Source organism: Saitoella complicata (genome assembly GCF_001661265.1).
Source record: "Saitoella complicata NRRL Y-17804 unplaced genomic scaffold SAICOscaffold_13, whole genome shotgun sequence".
NCBI classification, from domain to species: Eukaryota; Fungi; Ascomycota; class Saitoellomycetes; order Saitoellales; family Saitoellaceae; genus Saitoella; species Saitoella complicata.
This window is the reverse complement of record NW_017567004.1, coordinates 207,687-227,399: the sequence shown is the minus strand read 5'-3', so window position 1 is coordinate 227,399 and position 19,713 is coordinate 207,687. Positions and strand designations below refer to the sequence as shown.

Below are 19,713 nucleotides of genomic sequence, written 5' to 3'. Positions count from 1 at the left end.
TGGCCTTCCCGTATGACAGCTCAATAAAGGTACCAACCGACGTACATTACTTGCATGTAATTGGGCAACGTAACTTGCTGCTATGTAGAGGAAACTTGCAGTGCTCCAGTACGTGAATTCTAGGTGGTGTGTCGCACAGTGTAGACGTGCACCGTAAGATTACTTAAACAGCATCACCAAGCTTCTCTCCAAACCTCATGATCCTCTGCTCCATCCTCATGATAAGCCAGTTCCCAGCAAATACAACGAGAAGGCCAATGAACGCAAACCACTGCACAACCAAAGCGGCGAATCCACCCTTAGCCTGCAAAACTCCGAAACTAACCTCGTCAATCATCGACAAACTGGATATTTCAATGTGAAGAACAAATACTTCAAGACCAGCGAACATGGCTGCCAGACATTGAAAGTAAGTGGCGACGTGCGTCCAGAAGTAACTGATTGGAAGAGAGAGGAAGGCGAGAAGGATGGAGATGATGATGAATTGCGGGTAAATCGGAAGGTAACTGTGTACCAAGTCCAACATACCCAAAGAGTCTTCAAAGCCTGCAGCTTGTACCGCCGTGGAGTTGATCAAGGAGTTGATGTCTGTGGAGCACTCGGTCGTGTTGCCAACGATACAGGTGCCGAAAAACCCGACCTTAATCTTAAGATCCGACTCGCCCAGCACCAGAGTAGCAGCTTTTGCAATCGTGTTATTCGATATCCCGGTATCATACTCCAGCTGGACGAGGAAGAGAGACTTGATGGCAGGGATATTGTTGGTACATCCGCCGGTGAGGAGAGACATGAGGATCACCGCGACGATGATGATGACCCAGAAAAGATAACGAGGGTGAAAAGGAATGAAGCCTGACAACTAGTTAATATTTGCGCTGGGAACTAACGAGCAGATAAAGTTGGACGTACGAAAGATAGAGTAGTTGAGACGAGCCATGCTTGCAAGTGATGATAGAGTTAATCCTGAAGGTAGTGGTTCCTTTGCCAGAGAGTGAATGCGAATGAAAGTCGACCAGCGACTGTTGTTGATTTGAATGTAAAAGAGTGTGTTTATTCCTTATGTCATGGGCCCGGGGAGGTTCTTATAGCCCACCTGCTCTGGGCACTCCGCACTCGCCGCTGCCAAGTGGAGCGCACAAAGCGCTGTGATTGCCATCTCGGGCGATGTACTGTGAATTGTAATTAAAAATTACCTACGCATTGCAGTTTCACACTTTCCGTCCTTCTTTCTTGAGTTTCAGCCCGCGGTCCATTTTGCTGCCGTTGACCGTGCGACACACAATGGGACGCGCAGCGCGCTCTGGCCTGACCCGTGCGAAATCACACCGCACCACCAATCACGCACTCGCTCACACATTCCGTGAAATGAAGTGGTCCATTAAGTGAATATAATTAACAGTAACGATAGTATGCCCACTAATGCCCTTGCGAATGCTAGGGCTACGCTCCCATGCCCGTACAGCTCCTGGATGAAAGTAAAAAAACAAGTAATGAACGCCCATGATAACCCTCCGAAAGTCCTTCTTTCACCTTTCACCTGCTTCTTTGTATCTCTCTTCATCGAACGTACTCATACAATGTTAAACGCACTCTTACTCCGCGGCAATACCCCATTGCCATTGCTCCTCGTGCTCTCATTCCCACCGCTCTCCCCTGAACCAGCCAAGGGCACATCGCCCGGCGCAGACTTATAAGACGAAACCCTGGGCAAATTCAACACGACCTTTCTTGGTGCGACATGCCAATCCCCATCACCGACATTCCCGTAACCACCTTCCTCCACAGTTTGCAGGTCGATGGTCGTCGCGCTCTCCTGAGCTGGCGGCTCTGTGTACCCCGAGAACGCATTTGAACGGGGATAGGTGGAGTTACTGATAACGGATTGCGGCCGCTGGTCCCGGTTGAAGTTGGCGAAGGTGTTGATAGTGTTGACCGTATCTGAATCTGCCGAATAGCTATCGCGACGCTCGGACATGGGCTCCGTACGCAGCAGCCCGCGTGATGACATTGGCGTGGCTCTGTCGGCTGACGGCGCATTAAACTGCGACAAAGCAGACCTGGCAGTATGAGGCGGACGTGTATGCGCCATTGGTGGTGTATTAAGCGGACGCCCATAACCATTCCTTGCACTCTCGTGACTCCGCCTGTGTGCTTCCCTACTCCGTCGTTCATACTCTCCTTCAATATGCACATCTCTGCTTACCCTGTGGTTGCGAGTACCCGAATGCGCACTTCGTCCGCTACGGGTACTGGAAGGTCTGGAGATCATATCTTCGCCTGCACTTCGTGCCGCTTGTCCCTTCAACCTCGTCACCATCTGCTCATTCCATTCCCAACGCCAGCCATCGCCTCTCTTGCTGCGCATAGGAAGAAACCATTCATACCACCGCTCACCCATGACGCTCTGCCAGTTCTCAAGCCTCCCAAGGTTCCAAGGGTTCTCACCCGGCTCAGTGGAGAGCACTGCACGGCCGGTCAGAGGGGCACGAGGATCGTACATCACGCTCAGGAGGTACACCTTGCTCTTCTGGTTAATCTGCTCAATCGTCGTAAAGTTCGACAGAACGTAGTATAGATGGCAGGAGGAGAACGGAATCATGAACAAAGCGAAGAATCCGCCTACAGCCATGAGGGCAATCCAAGTACCCGGAACATGATGATGCCCGGACGTCTTCTCGTGGATGAGAGGTGATACCGTACCTAGGATCCAGATGGTGTAGAAAGCGACGTAGGTGACGAACTGGACGAAGAACTTGTAGCGCGTGAAGCCGATCACGCCGCCGACCCTATGAGTTGATACTTAGCATCGGAGTCACCCAAACAATCCAAAAATAACGCACCATGGACAGAAGTGATCCATTTTTAAGACACAACGACCAACCTCTGAACAGTGATGTGCACGGTCAGGTTTTGGTGCATCACAAGCTGAACACCAGCGCGGTCCACCACCAACTTCACAAACGTACACCTCAACTGTCTTGTCATTTCGATAACTCTCAAGTTTCCTCATCGCCTTCTTATCATCCTGATCTAACTTCGGGGTTGGCACGTAACCGGGTGGTGAGAGGATGAGTCGGAAGAATGCTGAAGCCATGAGGACAAAAAAGATGAAGTAGAAGATGAGGTAGATGACTATATGCGCGACACATCAGTGAGTGGAAACGGTCTCGTACTGGCTCTACAATACCCCCTAATGCAGTTCTTCCCTGCTTGAGAAGGTAATTCACGCAGATGACCACAACATACACCCATAATGAATAACCCGCTGCGCCGACGAGCAATGGCGGAATGACCCTCGCCAACACCCTATTTGCCGTATAATCCGAATCATTCTTCTTCTTGGGCGTCGCGCCAAGTCCGGCACCTTGCTGAGCGGCCATTGCCGACTATATCCCCGGCTGTATGCTGGGTAAACTGCAGAAAAAAACTGTAAAGAGCGAATCCCAAGTTGCAAAAGAATGAAACCGACGGATGACCTGTATGAATGGCGGTCAAGAGCCGCGATCGACCGGGTGTATGCTCGGCGTGCGGAAGTAGTTGCGAGTCTTTATGAAGGGTGGTGAGGGTACCCGCACACAAGCAGAAGGCCGCGTCGATCGGTTGGTTACACACGCGCGTGGCTTGGTCGTAATTGACAATAAAGTTGGGGCGCACCAGGGGAAGTCGGTGGCTAACCAGGGCTGCGCTCTCGAAAAAGTTGGATACGAGCGTACCGGGGCATACGAAGTTCATACAAGGGCGCGAGAATGCCGGGTCTATCGTTGGTATGTCGGACCCTCTTGAATGCTTAGGGAAGGATTATGACTGATGAACTATTCAGGATCGACCTTTAGAGACTGCTGAATCGGTTACACGACACCTCCGCGACAGATCAGTTCCTATCGAAGACCAATTGGTCTACGCCAATCGTCTATTCACAAATGATATCAATGTGTTTTTACCTCGAAAGGAGGAATTTCTGCTAGAGTGGATCTTTGACAGATTATGTGAGGACGGTGTTGGCGGAAAGTCATTCTCTGCATCAAAATCCGGGAAGAAAGCACGGCTGCTGGAGGAGAGCTGGGTCTTTGTTGCGGACGTATTTCAGCATGAAATGGTCTCAGATTCGGCACGAGTAATTGTCTTCCGGAAAGCGCCATTCATCGCTTTTATCTCATCCGTCCTGAACGAACTCACAACTCTCACCTTCGAAGAAGTCGCCAAGCTTTGCCCTGTCTTGCAGAGGGCACTTTCTATCCTATATGGAGGTGCATCTCCGGTCACTTCACGAAGCGGCATTGACTCTGGTATCACACTGTACGCCAACCTTCTGTCGCTGTGCGCAAAGTACCCCGACTCAGAGGCCGTGGATGTCCTCGGCGATGAAGTAGAGTCATTATTCCGCACCTCACTCTACGGACAGGCAAACCAGAAGAAGGTACGGTTAAATCTGCTAGGAGACGATACCCTGCTGACCCGGCCATACAGATCTTCCAATCCTTCTCCCAGAAATGTCTCCTCCCCTCTCTCGCTCTCCTCGGTAACCCAACCCTCACCTCATGGAAGCGCAGCACCTTGTCAAACGCCATCTCCAGCCATATCTTCGCTCCTGAAGCTCTTTATGACTTCTCCGCTGCCGACACCTCTAAGCCCACCGCGGGCTTCGGCGCGGTCACCTCCCTCATCACATCCGCCACCTCTGGACGCTCCGAAATCCTCGCCGCAATTCCAGACCTTCTCAACATCGCCCTCCAAAGCCTCCGCAAGGACACCGGCCTCAGCACTCGCCAAATTAGTCTCAGTGCGACCAAGATTTCCGACCTCGCATACCATATCTTTGCTTCCTTGATCTCGACCGCAGAGGCCCTTAGAGGTGACGATATCCAAGTTTGGACCGCAGTGTTGGATTTGCTGAGGAGGTTCAGTGCGCAGGAGGGACAGGGTGGTGCAGGTATCGGTGATGAACGACTCACCATCCGACTCTCCGAGATCGTCAAACAAACTCTGCAATTACTGGGGACGGGTGATGACGAGCTCAAGGTGATCGCATACCGTGTCACCTCCGCCGTGCTCGACCTAGATTTCGATACGGTTCTCGACAGCGCAGAACAACTCTATCCCCTCCTCGCCGCACCCGCCTCCCCAACCGTAACAGAAGCCGCACTCAGCACCATCTCCGACCTCATCAAAGCCCACACGACAGCCCGTGACCTCGGAGGATTTGCAACAGCCTGGGAAGAGGCTCTTCGTCAAAATGGGATGGACGGACCTCTCGGAACGCAGGAGGCGATCGAGGCGTTCGCGAAGGCTGTGGCCGGTCGTGGTATGAGCGCTGGGCAGATCAAGGCCCTGATTGAGGAGCTTACGGATAAGTTGGCTGAGGGTAGGGGAGTCAAGTCCGTGGGAAGCCCTGACAGGAGCAAGAGACGTAGGGTCAGTGGGGTTGAGGGAAGTGCGAACGATGCGGCTTTCGTTCCGCTTCTTGCGGTATTGAGCGGAGTTAGGTCGGATGAAATCGCTGCTCGTATCCTACCAACACTCAAGGACTTATACGAGAGAGTCTTGAGTGTAAACTGGGGAGTCTGGACAGCGAAGGTTCACTACGTCGCTTGCGACGTGTCTGAGGCATATCTGCTGTCAACGGTATCTACTGATGTTACCAATGCCATGCGTGAGTGCATGAATCAAGGTACGGAGTGTCTATTCTGGGCTTTGCAGGTTCTCTTCAAGTACAGGGAGTCCGTGGAGTTAATTGAGGATGCGTCTGTCAGGGGCAGCGTTGAAGAGGCCTTCCAGTTTGCCATGATCCAGGTAGCAGACATTATCGAGAAGGGGAAGAGTGATGAACACTGGGACGGAAAGCTGAAAACTCTCTCAAAGGACAATTTGCCTGTTGCCATCGTTTCCTTGCTCACCGGACGCTGGTTGACAGTTGTCAACGCAGCGTTGCCAAAGTCTAAGCAGGAGAATCTCTTCCGACAAATCAGGGCTTTGATCAGGGAGTCCATTGTGGCGGATCAGGCTACTTTGACAGGGTCTTACGCTACATTGGAGAAGTCCATGCTTGGTTCGGCTATTTTCTTCGAGCAAGAGGCTGTCAAGGATGTCTATGTCGATGAGGTATTGCGGGATTTGAGTCTTGGGGGAAAGTTTAACACTGATGTCGAAAGCATCCGGACGGCGTGCACTTCAGGTTCGTCCGTTGAGCTCGATAGGTCTCTGCTGGCAACTGCTTTGAGCGCTATTCATTCGTTGGCCTTGTTTCCCCTCGAATGCCTGAAGCGTGGACCTAGGGCTCGCGCATTGGATCTTCTCCTTCAGGTCGATGCTTGCTGCTTGTGTAACTCGTCATCCGAACCGGTAGCATATGCATGCGTGCGTGACGGTCGCCAGTTGATGCTTCGTCTGTTCGAAGTTCCTAACATGTCGTCTTTCCTCGCGACGGAGAGTGCTAGTTTGAGTTACCTTTTCTTAAGCCTTGACGCCATCACTTCGGAGGATGTTGTCAAATGTACTCAATCGATTGGTCGCACAATGATCGGTCAAATCGCAGCCGAGAAGAGTCTGGAAAAGGGCAAGGATTTCGTTAGAGTCCTCCTTGTTGACGCTGAGGATAAGACCTACATGTACGGAGCGAACGTGACGTCAAGGTTCTCTGAATGGTTGGACCAGGTGGAGACGAAGACCAAGTTTACATTGGATGGATGGGTCGTAATGGCAGAGACTTTGACATTGGCGTTCCAGGCTGAGGATAACTCAGGCTTCTTGGATGCATCTGCTGTCGACAATATCAAGACCATTGCAAGCGGCTTGCTGTCATTGTTGGGCTCTTTACTTGAGAAGCTGACATTGGTGGAAGACCAAACCAGAGCCGTGGAGAAACTTGCAGGTAGTGCCGATCTGCTGAGATGTTTCACGGAACTTGTTTTGAACGTCAACAATGTTAAGGCCATCTACGATTATGAAGCTTTGACCAAGGCTTTGCTCAGCTTGGCTGGAAGAACCCTCAACGTTGTGGAAGGCACTCGTGAACCCCAAACAGATATTCTTCGTCTTGCGTGCATGTTGTCACACAATGCTGCGTCTGCGGCGGCAGTTATGTCGTTTTACATCGTTCTGGCTCCCCAAGCAGATTTGTCACGCAACTTGCAAAGGATGTCAGAACATCTTACAGTGCAGGATCTTGCTGCTGTAACTTCCGAGTTAGCATCCACATGTTGGTCCGGAGACGTTGCTATCGAGCAAAGAAGAGCAGCTCTGGCAGCATTGCGTAGCTTCTGCCACTCCTTCAAGCAGGATGTGGAAGCTGCGCCGTCTTCCGTTCTCCCCAACGTGGTGTCTGGCTTCTGCAAGAATGTCGTCGAAGCTGGACATGCTGGCTTGTTTGTGGACGCCGTTCGTCTTCTCGAAACCGTAGTTCGCGAAAAGGCATGGGCAGTATCCCAATACAACCTTGACCAAATTCTAAGCACGGTGACATTGTGCGCATCTCCGGCAGGACCAGAGTTCGAAAAGTCCGACAAAACACCTGACGAGATCTTTATGGCGTTGACTAATGTCATGTCATGTGTGCTGCAGCACCATAGGCATCGCCTTTCTGGGCGGTACCATGTCATTGTTGGTGCTTTCCAGGCTCTGCTTCATGCCTTTGTTCGACGCCAAGCGGTTCATCGTCGTGGAAGGACGGCTGACGGCGTTGCAAGGCAACCAAAGTGGTTGGTGCATCATTCGGAGGCATGCTCCGTGTTCTCGGCACGCGCATACGCTCGTCTTTTGTCGACTTGGGTCGACCCGACCGCCGCACAGTTGCGCCAGGATACCAGGGTGAAGAATATTCGACATCATCTTACGTCAGCTTCTGCTAGCGCGAGCAAAGCTGTTGCCAAACACATCGCCTGGTTGTTCGTTGAGTTCGTCTCCGTGCAGTTGCATCATCCCCATATCACAATCGCTTCGGACGTGCGTGATGTTCTTATGTCGGGCATGTACTCCTTGTTCGATATTTGTGGCCAGCATGAAAGAGAAATGGTTGCTGCTGCCTTGGATGCCTCCGGGCGGGGCATCTTCCAGAAGATGTACGAGGATTGGAAAAGGTTTGGACAGTGGGTGGAGAAGTAACCTACAAAAGGGAGTTAGAATCTGCAAGCTTTGGTTGAAACATAGGGCGATTGCAATCATTAGGTTTTGGCATTATGGGTATCTAGGAGTCCTATGCATAGTAATTCATCATTCAGTCCTTCACATGTCTTCTTCCTGCAAAAGGTCCTGCAAACGGCGAAGCTGAGCAACTACTGCTTCGCGCAAAGCAGTCTGACCTTCTCCTCTCGATGTTACTTGCAGCTTTTGTTCTTCCGCGGTGACGGGAGTAATCAGCGTTGCAAGGTACTTGGGGTGCGTCAACGCATAATCCACACTCAGCGCAAGGTTGTTGCGACCATTCCAGACAAATCCCTCATCAGATAACAGCATCTTCAGGGTGCCGAAGAGAACAACCAAGAACATAGTTTCGTCCAACGCTGCGAGGGTTACGATATTCAGTTGTTGCCAGGCGAGAAGTGTAGACTGGACCTGCGCTTCGAACAGTTCGAGGAAAGCCAAAATATCGCGAGCGATGCGACCGCCGACATGGCGTAACATGTTTAGCAGCAATGGCAGAATACCTCGGGTCCATACACGATGAAGTCGGATCTGCGTGTCAGGCCTTACACCACCCTCCCGGATCTGCTGTGAAATCGGGCTCTCAATCAGAACACCGAGAACATTCTCAGTAGCAAGCTGTTCAGCGAGAAGAGGTGCTGAAGACAAAGCTGCCAAGTATGTTAAGGTTGTTTCCGCAAACAAAGGTTCTCCATCGACAAGAGCCTGCGTTGCCCACGAGTAAAGGCTCATTGCTGAGGTGAGCGCACCACTGTCTGCTAACGCACCGCCGAAGGCGGGAAGAAGCCCTTCGACCCCGTCAAAATCAAGAAGTTCCTGGAGGAGAGCAATGATGAGAATGACGTCGTCGACTGCAGACGCTTCTGGTGCTGTTCGGGCTTTCTCGAAGATCCTCGCAGCACCCTTGGCAACAACGAGCTCGAATATACCGGCCACGGCGGAGTAAAGCTGGTGATTTGAGCTCGAGGAGTCTGCGTCATTGATACCTCTTAAAGAAAGATACAAGATTCTTAAGACGACGCGGTGATAAGACAAGTCATTGTCGGTGAGCGCCTGAAGATATGGTGCTTCGGAGGAGTTAAATGCGAGATAGGCATGATTGAAAATCTCGGTATAGTCGGAGCCTTGGACGACCGCTGATGTTCGAAGCTTAGAAACAAGGTTGAAGGCTAACGCAGCTCGTTCAGCGAAAACAGAGCTCGCCACCGCCCAATTGTCCTCCTCGTTAACATTGGCATTCAAGCAAACCTTGACGGTGTTGACAAGCTTAGCTGATAAGACCTTGTCCTTCGCGGCATGTTCACTCAATGCAGTTGCCATAAGTATCCAGGCTCGCAACAACATCACCTGAGAATCCAGCAGAGAAAGGTTACTGTTCGCTGCCTTGACCTCTTGAATGTAAGACTGCCACGCGTTGTCGCGACAGACCAGAGTCGTAGCAACATCAGCATCATAGAAGTACTGCGTACCGTACCTTGTGTCAATGACGCCAGTGTGTCTGAATGCCAGTACAGGTGCTACTGGCCACTTCTTCTGGAAGTTCCTCTGGAGATTCCCATGGAGTGAGGGACGGTACCCGCGAATGCGCAGCGCCACATCCGATAGAGTATCAGATGACTTCCGCAATCTGTCGATGATTGCCTTTTGTAGTTCATCTGGCTCGCCGTTGCCACTGAACAGCTGCGATGCAGAAATCTGGGTAGCATATGCTGCGCACGAAAACCGGAAAGAGATGGCCTCAATGTCTACGGGTCTGGCGTTATTGTAAACATCAATCGCGCTTGTGTCCATGAGAGAAGTAATCTTCTTCCAGAATTCGGCGTCCTTGCTCAGATCAGCCGTTGCCGACGCCCAGTAGTTTTGAGCGCTTGCAATGAACTTGACAATAGCAAGGGTTACTTCTGTGTCCGTGGTGTGACGGAGCCTGGCGGTAGCGACTTGAAGTAGAGATGTCTTGCTTGACTTCTGCAACTTGTCGTGCGCAAAAACGCCATTGCTCAACCTTTCTGTACTCAAGACTAACGCTGCGAAACCCTGCTGCCTCTGGCTCACGACAGCGTTAAGCAGTTCCCAGAGAACCAATTGCTCTTGCTTGCTGCACGAGGCGTCTTCCAGTATACATACCATGGTTGCGACAAGGGCATCAGCGTTGATGGCGAGATGAGCGACCAGAGATGGAGGGGCTTCAATGTCACCCTGAGCGCCAATGATGGCCGCAATGACTTTGGCAATGCGGCGTCGTCGTAATTCTGTAAAATTGCTCACGAAAAGCGCCGCCAATCCGGAGATTTTGTCAAACAACACTTCTTCAAGACGAGAAGCCATGCTGGCACTCGTGATGTAACTTCGGCACCTCACCAACGTTTCTGTCAACTGCAAAAGAGCATCCGCATATGACTCCGCACTCCTGGCTGCACTTTGCTGTCCCACAGCACGATAAAGCTCCGCTCCCTTCTCGTGAGACTCAAGGAGACCCAGTATAGGTGCGAACGGTCTGTAAGATGCTCCCTGCGCGATCTGGCCAGTCTCTGTCAGAGAGCATATATAGGACACGATGGAGTCAGCGCACGACGCAAGCGTGGGGAACAACTTCTTCCCGTCAGCCAACCCGTAGACCTTGCTTAGCACCAGAGTGAACAGAGACACCAAAGCGGTCCCAATGTAAAAGCGCTGCCGAACATCCGTGTATCTCCACTCTCCAAAACCACTCCAGACCTCGACTAATAATGATCCGCTTTCACCGAGGAAACTTTGCAAGACTTCCGTTCGTACGCGCGCTGAAGTCCCACTCACGCCACTGAGAATATTGACGGCGTCTTCAATTGTATCCACAACAAGCGCTTCCACCAGCTTGATGACAGCGATAAGAAACTCGTAAGAGCCAGAGATACACTCCTGACCGGCTACAATCCGCAGGAAATCCCCAGCGGCACCAGCCATACGTCCAAAATTCGACGATTTCTTATCCAACAACGAACTCCTAGAAACCAACGGCCACACGCCGTCGGGGTGAAGCGGCACACACGCTCTCAAAAAGTCGACACAAGACACAGCAACTTCCTTCGCCGCAGTTCGCGCAGCGGTAACCTTACTCCGAACTCTGCCGAATTTGTCCTCCTCACCAACGATCCCGATCGCACGATCCATGATTCCATACACCACACTGATGATGTTCCTGCCATCACCCTGCATGTCCTCCGAAGCATCATTCAACAACTCCACCGCCTCAGCCGCAGGGAGATGCTCAACCATCCGCGTAAGCAAACGAATGATGGTAAGGATGACCGTTCTTTGGTCGTCGTCTCCCACGAAGGCAACCACGTCACTTTCAGCCACATCCATGATCCTTCCAAAGAGATTCCACGCGTTATAAGCATAATTCCACATGACAACTGAGGGGTTAGCAGTGCCCGAAAGAATGCTTCCGGATGTTCCGGCAGGCGCAACGAACGGCACAGGTGATCTGCCGAATAAGACGAAATCCTTCCGAAGCTTTATTGAGTTGATTGTATCCCCTTCAACTTTGCGAGACTCCAGGTCGTACGCTGAAAAGCCCCGAGGAATGATTTGCGTGTAAGTTGGAAGCTTCCTCAGATAATCCATGACAGCCGCTGCCGTCGCCGGAGACGCGAGAGCCGTCATCAATCGCGGCAATGAGTGAAAGTCATGCGGAAACATCCCTCTCAGCTTCTCTCTGAACACTATCGATCCTTCATCCGCGTTAAACAAAGACGTCAAATTTGGTGCGCTGGTGTACACAGACGTAACGGCTGCCGCAACATCCATAGAGTAAGAAAGGTACGGAAGCATGTGCCGTAACAGCTCCTCAAACACCGATACGTACTGTTGACCCGCGCTTGCTTCTTCCTCCCTCGCAAGATGCTCTACCGCTACCTTGATGGTATTGACGCCTGCGTCATTCACGGCATTCGCTAAAAGCGTTTGCGGAGCATTATCAGCAAGCAACTGATCCACAGTCTGAGTATACTCTGCGGGTACTCCCATCTGCTCCTTCTCCACAGCAATTTCACTCAACACAAGACCCCAAGTCATACGTATTGGGGAAGCAAACGGGTCCATCGGAGGAATATGCTCGGTTATCTGCTTGTGTATGGCAAAGAGATATTTTGGTGCTGAAAGGTACATATTTGCGTTGCCATTCGCTGAGCCAAGAGGTGTGGTGACAGAGTAAGACACGGCAAGCATTTCGATACTGATTGCACATGCTAAGCACTTTACTGTCATCGCAATTGGTTCCGGTGCATTTGCCTGGACGTCGTCGAAGAATCGTGTTTGCGAGACGACCTGAAGCCAGCCTGCGACACGGTCGCCCGAGCATGAAATCTTGTTGTAAGCCGCAGCGAAAACAAGCCGCAGAAGTGATCGCAATACGACGAACTCTGTGTCTGACGCTGATGGTGTTGATCGTTCTTTGACCGCCTTGACGACGTTCAGGAAGAAGTCGGACTCGGCATTTTCTGTGACCTGGATCTGAACAAGCAGTTCGTCAATGAGCTTCGCATGTTGGTGATCCACAACTGATGCTTCGTCGAATATAGCCGTTGCCAAGTCAATGATTGCTGCTGATTCGCGGGCGTGTCTTCGAACCAAGTAGGCCAGCCTCGCATCCTCATTCATGATCTGGACATCCGGTAACAGTGTAATTCGTAAGCAGTCTGTTACACTTGTACCGGCGATCTTGGAAAGTCTTTCTGCATCCGCCTTCTGCGTGGCTGTCGGTCTATAGGTATTGCCATCAATTTCGACTGTTTCCCCGACGTTTTCGGGAGCCGCGGCCGCCGGTGCAAAGCGCAATCTCTTCAAGATTGGTAATCTCTTCTTCACAATGTCGATAACCAGTGTTGCATCGGCATTGTCCTTCCTCAAAGCCTTCAAATTTCGCGTCAACTCTCTGAACGAACTGCACACGGCGTTAGTTTCCTCGCTTGAATGTGCGTGATCCCTCTTACATCGGTGCCAGTCGTTCGGCCATAGTCAAGAGATATCTGTGTGCAACCTTCCCAAAGCTTCAATTGCAACACAGTTGGTCGGAGGGTCCGTTTGCTCAATGTTTGTGTGCGGCAGTCAAGGCTCGTACCCTCCGCACTAAGTACCACAGGCGCAGCACCCTGGCATGCCCTGAGCAGGTCCTACACGATTGCGTTGACGTCAATAGCAGAACTGAAGATGGGGCATCTAGTGACTGTAGCGACTTGGTATTTTCTCTCGATTCCTATTCATCTCCATCTCGGCTAACCACTTGCTGAAGTTCCTTGAACCAGTGGGCGCTGGATTTTGAGGGCAATGCCGATCGGATCATCAAGAGTATCCGCATCGCCAAAGAGCGCGGTGCCTCCTTGCGTGTAGGTCCTGAGCTCGAGGTGACAGGATATGGTTGTTTCGATCACTTTTTAGAGGGAGACACATATCTCCATTCGTGGGAAATGCTTGGACGCATCCTCGAAACTGAAGGCACAGATGATATTCTCCTTGATATTGGTATGCCCGTCTCGCACCGGAATGTCAAGTACAACTGCCGTGTGATCTGTCTGAACCGTAAAGTTCTGTTGATTCGCCCGAAGTTGTGGTTAGCCAACGATGGCAACTACCGTGAGCAACGGTATTTTACGGCATGGGCTCGTCCTAGACATGTGGAGCCATTCTACCTTCCGAGAATGATTCAGAAGCTCACTGGGCAAACGATGTGTCCTTTTGGTGATGCAGTTATCTCGACTCCTGATACCTGTTTTGGAGCTGAAACCTGTGAGGAGTTGTTCACACCCAACAGCCCCCACATTGGCATGAGTCTCGATGGCGTAGAGATCATGACAAATTCTAGTGGAAGTCATCACGAGCTGCGCAAACTCTACAGAAGGATTGACTTGATGAAAGAAGCCACCATGAAGTGCGGAGGTGTTTATCTATACTCAAACCCGCAAGGCTGTGACGGAGACCGTCTATACTACGATGGGTGTGCAATGATCCTCGTAAATGGCCAGATCGTCGCGCAAGGCACACAGTTCTCCTTGACCGATGTTGAAGTTGTTACAGCCACTGTTGACCTTGAGGAAGTCCGTGCTCATCGCGCTCAAGCATCTCGTGGAATGCAGGCGGTTGCTGCTCCCAGCTACCAGCGCATTGAAGCAAGCAAAGCTTTGTCAAAGGAGGCAGGCGTGATTGACCCTCATTTGATGCCCACTAAGGAAATCAAGGTGCGATACCACACACCAGAAGAAGAGATTGCGCTTGGTCCTGCTTGTTGGTTGTGGGATTACCTTAGGCGCTCAAAGACAGCAGGTTATTTCCTCCCATTGAGTGGTGGGATTGACAGTTGTGCAACTGCGACTATTGTGCACTCAATGTGTAGGCTCGTGGCACAAGCAGCGGCAAACGGCAATGAGGAAGTCATCAAAGATGCGCGCCGTATGGCTGGAGAGAAAGAGGATTCTGACTGGTTGCCGACTGATCCCAAAGAATTTGCGGGACGCATCTTCCATACGTGTTACATGGGAACTGAGAACTCCAGCAAGGAAACGCGCGAGCGTGCTAGGCACTTGGCTGAGGCTATTGGTGCTTATCATGTCGACCTTAACATGGATGATCTCGTGCGTGCCGTGCAGACGCTTTTCACATTCGTGACAGGCAAAAAGCCGGAATACAAAGTTCACGGGGGATCCCAAACCGAGAACCTTGCTTTGCAAAACATTCAAGCTCGTCTGCGCATGGTCATTGCGTACCTCTTTGCTCAGCTTTTGCCATGGGTGCGCGGTAAGCCTGGAGGGCTTCTTGTACTTGGCAGTGCTAATGTTGATGAGGCTCTTCGTGGATACTTCACAAAGTATGACTGTTCCAGTGCTGATGTCAACCCAATCGGTGGTATCTCCAAGACTGACCTCAAGAGGTTCATTGCGTATGCTCGGGATGAGTTTGACCTTCCCATCTTGCATGAATTCCTCGAGGCCACACCAACTGCTGAGCTCGAGCCGATCACCAAGGATTACGTGCAGTCTGATGAAATTGATATGGGAATGACATATGATGAACTGTCCGTATTTGGAAGGCTCAGAAAGGTTGAGAAATGTGGTCCTTACAGCATGTTCACCAAACTTGTTCACGAGTGGGGTGACAAGTTGTCGCCCACTGAGATCGCTACAAAAGTCAAGCGGTTCTTCTTTTACCATGCGATCAACCGGCATAAGATGACTACACTGACCCCATCCTACCACGCGGAAGCCTACTCCCCGGATGACAACAGGTTCGATCTGCGCCCGTTCTTGTATAATGCGGGTTGGTCGTGGCAGAACAAGAAGATTGACGAAGCTGCCAAGCAACTGGAAGAGCTGGATTCAAAGAAAGATTGAGTTAAAACTCAAGACACATATATTGGGAGCACCCCCGCTATATACCTACGTACCACTATGTACCTACGTACCACTGCATATGCTTCGACTCTAGAGGACTACGCTTTAGTAACCGTAGGACCCCTGGTTTCCATAACCCTGGTTGCCATATCCACCGCCTTGCCCTCCATACCCTTGTCCACCGTATCCCTGACCCGGAGGGGCACCATACCCAGGTCGCGGCGGAGGCGGTCCAGGAGGAGGCTGGAACCTAGCCGGAGGAGGACCAGTCGGAGGGGCAAACCCACCATCAAACTCAGAATCGGGTCGCTCGTGATGAGGTCTGTGGTGAGGGACCGCTACACCACCATCGTCGTCGAACCTGCCGCCGCCGTGGTGACGGGGAGGCTCACCGTATCCACCATCACGACCGTAGCCACCACCGCCAGAGTAGGAATCGCCGCGGCCACCGTAGCTGTCGTCACGCCCATAGGACGGCTCTTGTGGAGGACGCTGATGGTGACGAGGAGGTTCATCATAAGGCGAAGGAGCACCGTAACCTCCGCCACCGCCACCACCACCACTACCGCCATACGATGGTTCATCATGATGAGGACGGTGGTGCGGCACAGGAGGGGTGTCATATGACTGCTGTCCTCCATACGCGATAACAGGCGGCGCAGGCGAAGGGCGTCCATACCCACCACCACCATAGTTCCCACCATCATTCACGTAGCCACCTGCACCTCCATAAGCCCCTCCAGCATTAGGCTCATACCCACCAGTACCAGCCCCAGCACTCCCATACGACTGCGTCACAGTCGGGCTATCATACCCACCAGCTCCAGACTGCCTTCCACTTCCATACTGATCCTGCTGATGCTGCACATAACTCCCAATCGCCTGCGCATTAGCATACGCTCCCGGAGCCGGCCCACACCCATCGTTGTAACCGTGAACGTGCTGAGCCTGACCACCACCAACACCGCCAGGAGCACCTCTGAACGCTGCGCTCTTCCTCTTGTTGTCGTGGTTACGGCCAGCCCTGACACCCTCCTTGCTCAACCCTTCCATAACGACAGATTTGTCGTTTCCGAGAGCGCTGACCCATTGTTGAACCACACTGAACATCTTCTCACGGATTTCAATACCGCGCACTTGACCAACACCAGGGTGGTGGAATACCTGCAAGATATCCTCAACGGTCCTGTACGCATCAATGGAGGTATCACTCCAAGCCTTAGTGATGCGCTCGACGGTATAGGTGACAACTTGAACAGCGATGCGACCAGCGGGCTCATTGAGGTACGTAGAGAAGTGATCCTTCGACAACATAGAGTGAGTAGGGTCAGAGCAGTACGCATCAGTCCACGGCTTGAACTGCGCGTCATTGTTCGTGACCATCTCTGTCCCAGCATTGATCTGCGTCATAACCTGCTGAACAAGCGGCTTAATGAAGGGCTCGATAGTGCTGAGGACAAAGACAGCCAGGCCCTCGGAGATGGACTCGACAAGACTGTCCAAGCCAGGAATCTTTTCGATGGTGTTGGAGAGAACCTTCATCACCTTATCACGGAACGCAAAAACCGGATAAATCTTCTGAAGGATGTCCTCAATGTTATTCGCAGCATTCCCAACCCCACCATACTGTCCCCCAGCAGTAGGGCCCCGAGTCTGCGCCTCAATATCATCCAGATCTTTCGTCAAGTTCTGTCCCGGAATCTGTCCAAGAAGCGACCTCAGCGCCGTATCACCTCCATTCGGAGCTTGACGAGCCTTCGTCATAGAATCCTGCAAATCCGAGATCTGAGTCTGAGAAATATGATCCGCAGCCTCACCCAAAAGGGAGTGCACGAAATCCATACCACCGAACGTACCAGTAACCAACGGGAACACACGTCCGGAGCGGGAGTTGTTACTCGGGATCATCGTCGTGTCACCACAGTGCGCAAAGACCTCGAATCCCATCTCACGGAGGACCAACTCACAATAGTTCGAGTGAGCGGAAAAGTCCTCAAGGGTGTGCAACGCCTGCCCAAGCAACCTCAATGCCTCCCAGAACTCAGCAGTATCCTTCCCACCAGACCGACGTCCAAGATCAATAGATCGCAACAATGCATTCCGAATACACATTGTCGAAGTCGCCCACCCACCCTGCTCGTTCGCAATATAATTCTTCATGCCGGTACGGGGATCAACCTCCAGCTCCTGCGGGTTAACAGGCCCACGAAGTCTCTGATCGTAGCGGCGGGCATCTTCATTGTCAGCATAGTCCCGAGGGTTGTCGATATGCTCCTCAGGCCTATAAACACCAAGACGCTCCTCCGTGACCTCAAACTCCGCCGTCGCGTACCCAAAACTCATAAACGCCATAACCCACACTAGAGTCTTGATGACCGCTGTATTCAACCCCTTTGACAACGTTCCAACATCAACAGCCTGGGAGTAATCCCTGAGCCAGTTTCCGAAGTAGACTCTTTTGACATTGAGACCAGAGAACTTGGAGTTACCACCGATACCGAGACCGAAGAGTCCGGAACTGTATTTCATGACGAGTTCCTTCAACGTATCCTCCAAATCACCATGACGGAAAGCCTTGCCTTCGAGATACCCATACGAAGGAACATTCCCCGCACCAAAGGCATGAGCGGGAGAGGATAATGCCAGAATCACCGCAATGGTGACGGCAAAGATGAAAAGTGTTTTCATCCTGAATATTTGTTGGTTCTTACGCTGCTGGATCAGTGATTGGTGTAAAAATTGACCTGATCCGTTGCTGTCGAAAAGTTCGAGGTTGGATGCGCTGCAGTTTGATGTGACGTAGCAAGGAATCTCGGTTCGTGAGAACTGAGCGCAGCCGGGGTCCGAATGCCAAGCTTTTGAAGCGACACAACTACATATACCTATGAAAGACACCGAAGTGACCAATTGCAATTGGTCAATTTGGAACGTGAAACAGAGAATGACTGAGTGGTGGTATTGCAATTAGTACCTCTAGATAACTCGCGTCTTATCACCCTTAAGGCTTTTGACCATCACACCATTAGACCGATCCCAAATGACTTCTATGAACGCCGCTGCTGCACCGCTCAATAACCATATCCTCTCTGTATATTTACAATGCCCTGTCAACGCAAGGGGCACGTATCTACAGCTCCTTCTTGTTACCACCGACGACATTTGGAGTCTCTTTCTCTCCCATGGTCAACTCCTCGACCTTCTCGAAGACCTTGTCAACAGCGTACTCAACAGGGTGGTCGAACTAATGACAGTGTTAGCAACATGTATAAGCATATAGGACAAGGGTACGCACCAAGAAAGGCAACAATGGCACAACAGCCAAACCAGACACGGTAGGTCCCCACGTTCTCAGCGAAGCATTGGCGGAGTTCTTGAACGCCTTCGCAGAGTACCTCACAACCGAGTGGATAGTGAATGCCGGCAACGCCTTTGAAATTCAAGTTAGCCTTGCCGTCCCAGACCTTCACCTCCATATGGTACCCACCATAGAAGCAAGACCCTGGAAGATAGCCCTCTTAAACATCATCACACCCACGGTCCCATTCGGCAACCCAGCGATGTAGCTCGCCTTGTATCCCTCATACCCGACATCACCAAACAAATACGCCCAACTGACACCATACGCAGCTGTCACCATAAGCGGATGGCTGATCGGCCGGAAAGCTTCGCCGATATCGGAGGTATATGCGATGTAACGCGAGCTCTTGAGCATAACGGCCTTCAGACGGGCTGCGTAGGCGAGGTAACGGGCATTGGTTTCGACTGTGTCGACTTTTCCTTCGGTAACCTTCTCGACGGCTTGGTCCTTGACCTGGACGGCCTTGTCTTTGTATGCCTGGACGGTAGATTCAGAGGATCCCATACTTGTTGTATGCGGTTGTTTGGTGGTGTTAATGGTGTTCAATTGACGATGTTCTCTCGGTATTCGTTGGAGCTGCAACCAACCGCGAGCGTGCGTGAGTGGCTTGTCTGCACGGATTCGCAGCCAAGCCAAACTCCGAGGGAGCCGTGAAAACTCAAAGAGAACAGAATTGGAAGGAGGTCAAGGACAATGCAATTGGTGGAAGCGGAGCAAGTACATGTATGTAACGCCTTACTCACATTTTCATGCCTATAGCTACTTGTAATGCAATCCAATAACTGGCCTAAACTATCAATCAACACCGACCATGGTCGATCCGTGCTGTCCATCAAAGCCCCACACAAAAACGCCATG

The 19,713-nt window shown here is 51.6% G+C and overlaps 7 protein-coding genes across 7 annotated transcripts; 2 read left to right on the top strand and 5 right to left on the bottom strand.

Moving 5' to 3' along the window:
* Window positions 1-68: 68 nt before the first annotated feature.
* On the bottom strand, window positions 69-1,016 carry SAICODRAFT_30545 (uncharacterized protein). The gene is made up of 2 exons (XM_019167706.1): window positions 910-1,016; window positions 69-852 (listed from the first exon to the last, which is right to left on the bottom strand). The coding sequence occupies exons 1-2, from the start codon at window positions 935-937 to the stop codon at window positions 164-166; spliced, it is 717 nt and encodes a 238-aa protein (XP_019023854.1). The 5' UTR covers window positions 938-1,016; the 3' UTR covers window positions 69-163.
* A 393-nt stretch (window positions 1,017-1,409) lies between these two features.
* Window positions 1,410-3,556, bottom strand: SAICODRAFT_19537 (zf-DHHC-domain-containing protein). The gene is made up of 3 exons (XM_019166118.1): window positions 3,188-3,556; window positions 2,841-3,132; window positions 1,410-2,786 (listed from the first exon to the last, which is right to left on the bottom strand). Exons 1-3 carry the CDS (start codon window positions 3,378-3,380, stop codon window positions 1,571-1,573), a joined length of 1,701 nt encoding a protein of 566 aa, XP_019023853.1. The 5' UTR covers window positions 3,381-3,556; the 3' UTR covers window positions 1,410-1,570.
* A 164-nt stretch (window positions 3,557-3,720) lies between these two features.
* SAICODRAFT_19536 (uncharacterized protein) lies at window positions 3,721-8,260 on the top strand. Its single transcript, XM_019166117.1, has 3 exons — window positions 3,721-3,764; window positions 3,821-4,417; window positions 4,468-8,260. The coding sequence occupies exons 1-3, from the start codon at window positions 3,747-3,749 to the stop codon at window positions 8,095-8,097; spliced, it is 4,245 nt and encodes a 1,414-aa protein (XP_019023852.1). The 5' UTR covers window positions 3,721-3,746; the 3' UTR covers window positions 8,098-8,260.
* Window positions 8,218-13,202, bottom strand: SAICODRAFT_71567 (uncharacterized protein; the record flags this gene model as incomplete). Its single annotated transcript, XM_019170694.1, has 2 exons — window positions 13,107-13,202; window positions 8,218-13,057 (listed from the first exon to the last, which is right to left on the bottom strand). Exons 1-2 carry the CDS (start codon window positions 13,127-13,129, stop codon window positions 8,218-8,220), a joined length of 4,863 nt encoding a protein of 1,620 aa, XP_019023851.1. The 5' UTR covers window positions 13,130-13,202.
* Window positions 13,203-13,323: 121 nt separating this feature from the next.
* On the top strand, window positions 13,324-15,497 carry SAICODRAFT_57509 (glutamine-dependent NAD(+) synthetase with GAT domain-containing protein; the record flags this gene model as incomplete). The annotated part of the gene is made up of 2 exons (XM_019169538.1): window positions 13,324-13,352; window positions 13,406-15,497. The coding sequence occupies 2 exons, from the start codon at window positions 13,324-13,326 to the stop codon at window positions 15,495-15,497; spliced, it is 2,121 nt and encodes a 706-aa protein (XP_019023850.1).
* Window positions 15,498-16,413: 916 nt separating this feature from the next.
* On the bottom strand, window positions 16,414-18,265 carry SAICODRAFT_80847 (heterokaryon incompatibility Het-C; the record flags this gene model as incomplete). Its single annotated transcript, XM_019171215.1, has 1 exon — window positions 16,414-18,265. A coding segment is annotated over exon 1 (1,770 nt), but the record flags the coding sequence as incomplete, so codon positions are not given.
* A 359-nt stretch (window positions 18,266-18,624) lies between these two features.
* Window positions 18,625-19,359, bottom strand: SAICODRAFT_7772 (uncharacterized protein; the record flags this gene model as incomplete). The annotated part of the gene is made up of 3 exons (XM_019171076.1): window positions 18,625-18,738; window positions 18,790-18,924; window positions 18,982-19,359. The coding sequence occupies 3 exons, from the start codon at window positions 19,357-19,359 to the stop codon at window positions 18,625-18,627; spliced, it is 627 nt and encodes a 208-aa protein (XP_019023848.1).
* Window positions 19,360-19,713: the final 354 nt, after the last annotated feature.

Bases quoted from the DNA above. Each gene is read 5' to 3' on its own strand.
- SAICODRAFT_19536 (XM_019166117.1), top strand. The intron at 4,418-4,467 runs GTACGGTTAAAT...CCGGCCATACAG, and splicing joins GACAGGCAAACCAGAAGAAG to ATCTTCCAATCCTTCTCCCA.
- SAICODRAFT_19537 (XM_019166118.1), bottom strand. From the start codon at position 3,380: ATGGCCGCTCAGCAAGGTGCCGGACTTGGCGCGACGCCCAAGAAGAAG. The intron at 3,133-3,187 runs GTATTGTAGAGC...TCGCGCATATAG, and splicing joins GGGAAGAACTGCATTAGGGG to TCATCTACCTCATCTTCTAC. The intron at 2,787-2,840 runs GTGCGTTATTTT...ATCAACTCATAG, and splicing joins ATGGATCACTTCTGTCCATG to GGTCGGCGGCGTGATCGGCT.
- SAICODRAFT_30545 (XM_019167706.1), bottom strand. From the start codon at position 937: ATGGCTCGTCTCAACTACTCTATCTTTC. The intron at 853-909 runs GTACGTCCAACT...ACTAGTTGTCAG, and splicing joins TCTCAACTACTCTATCTTTC to GCTTCATTCCTTTTCACCCT.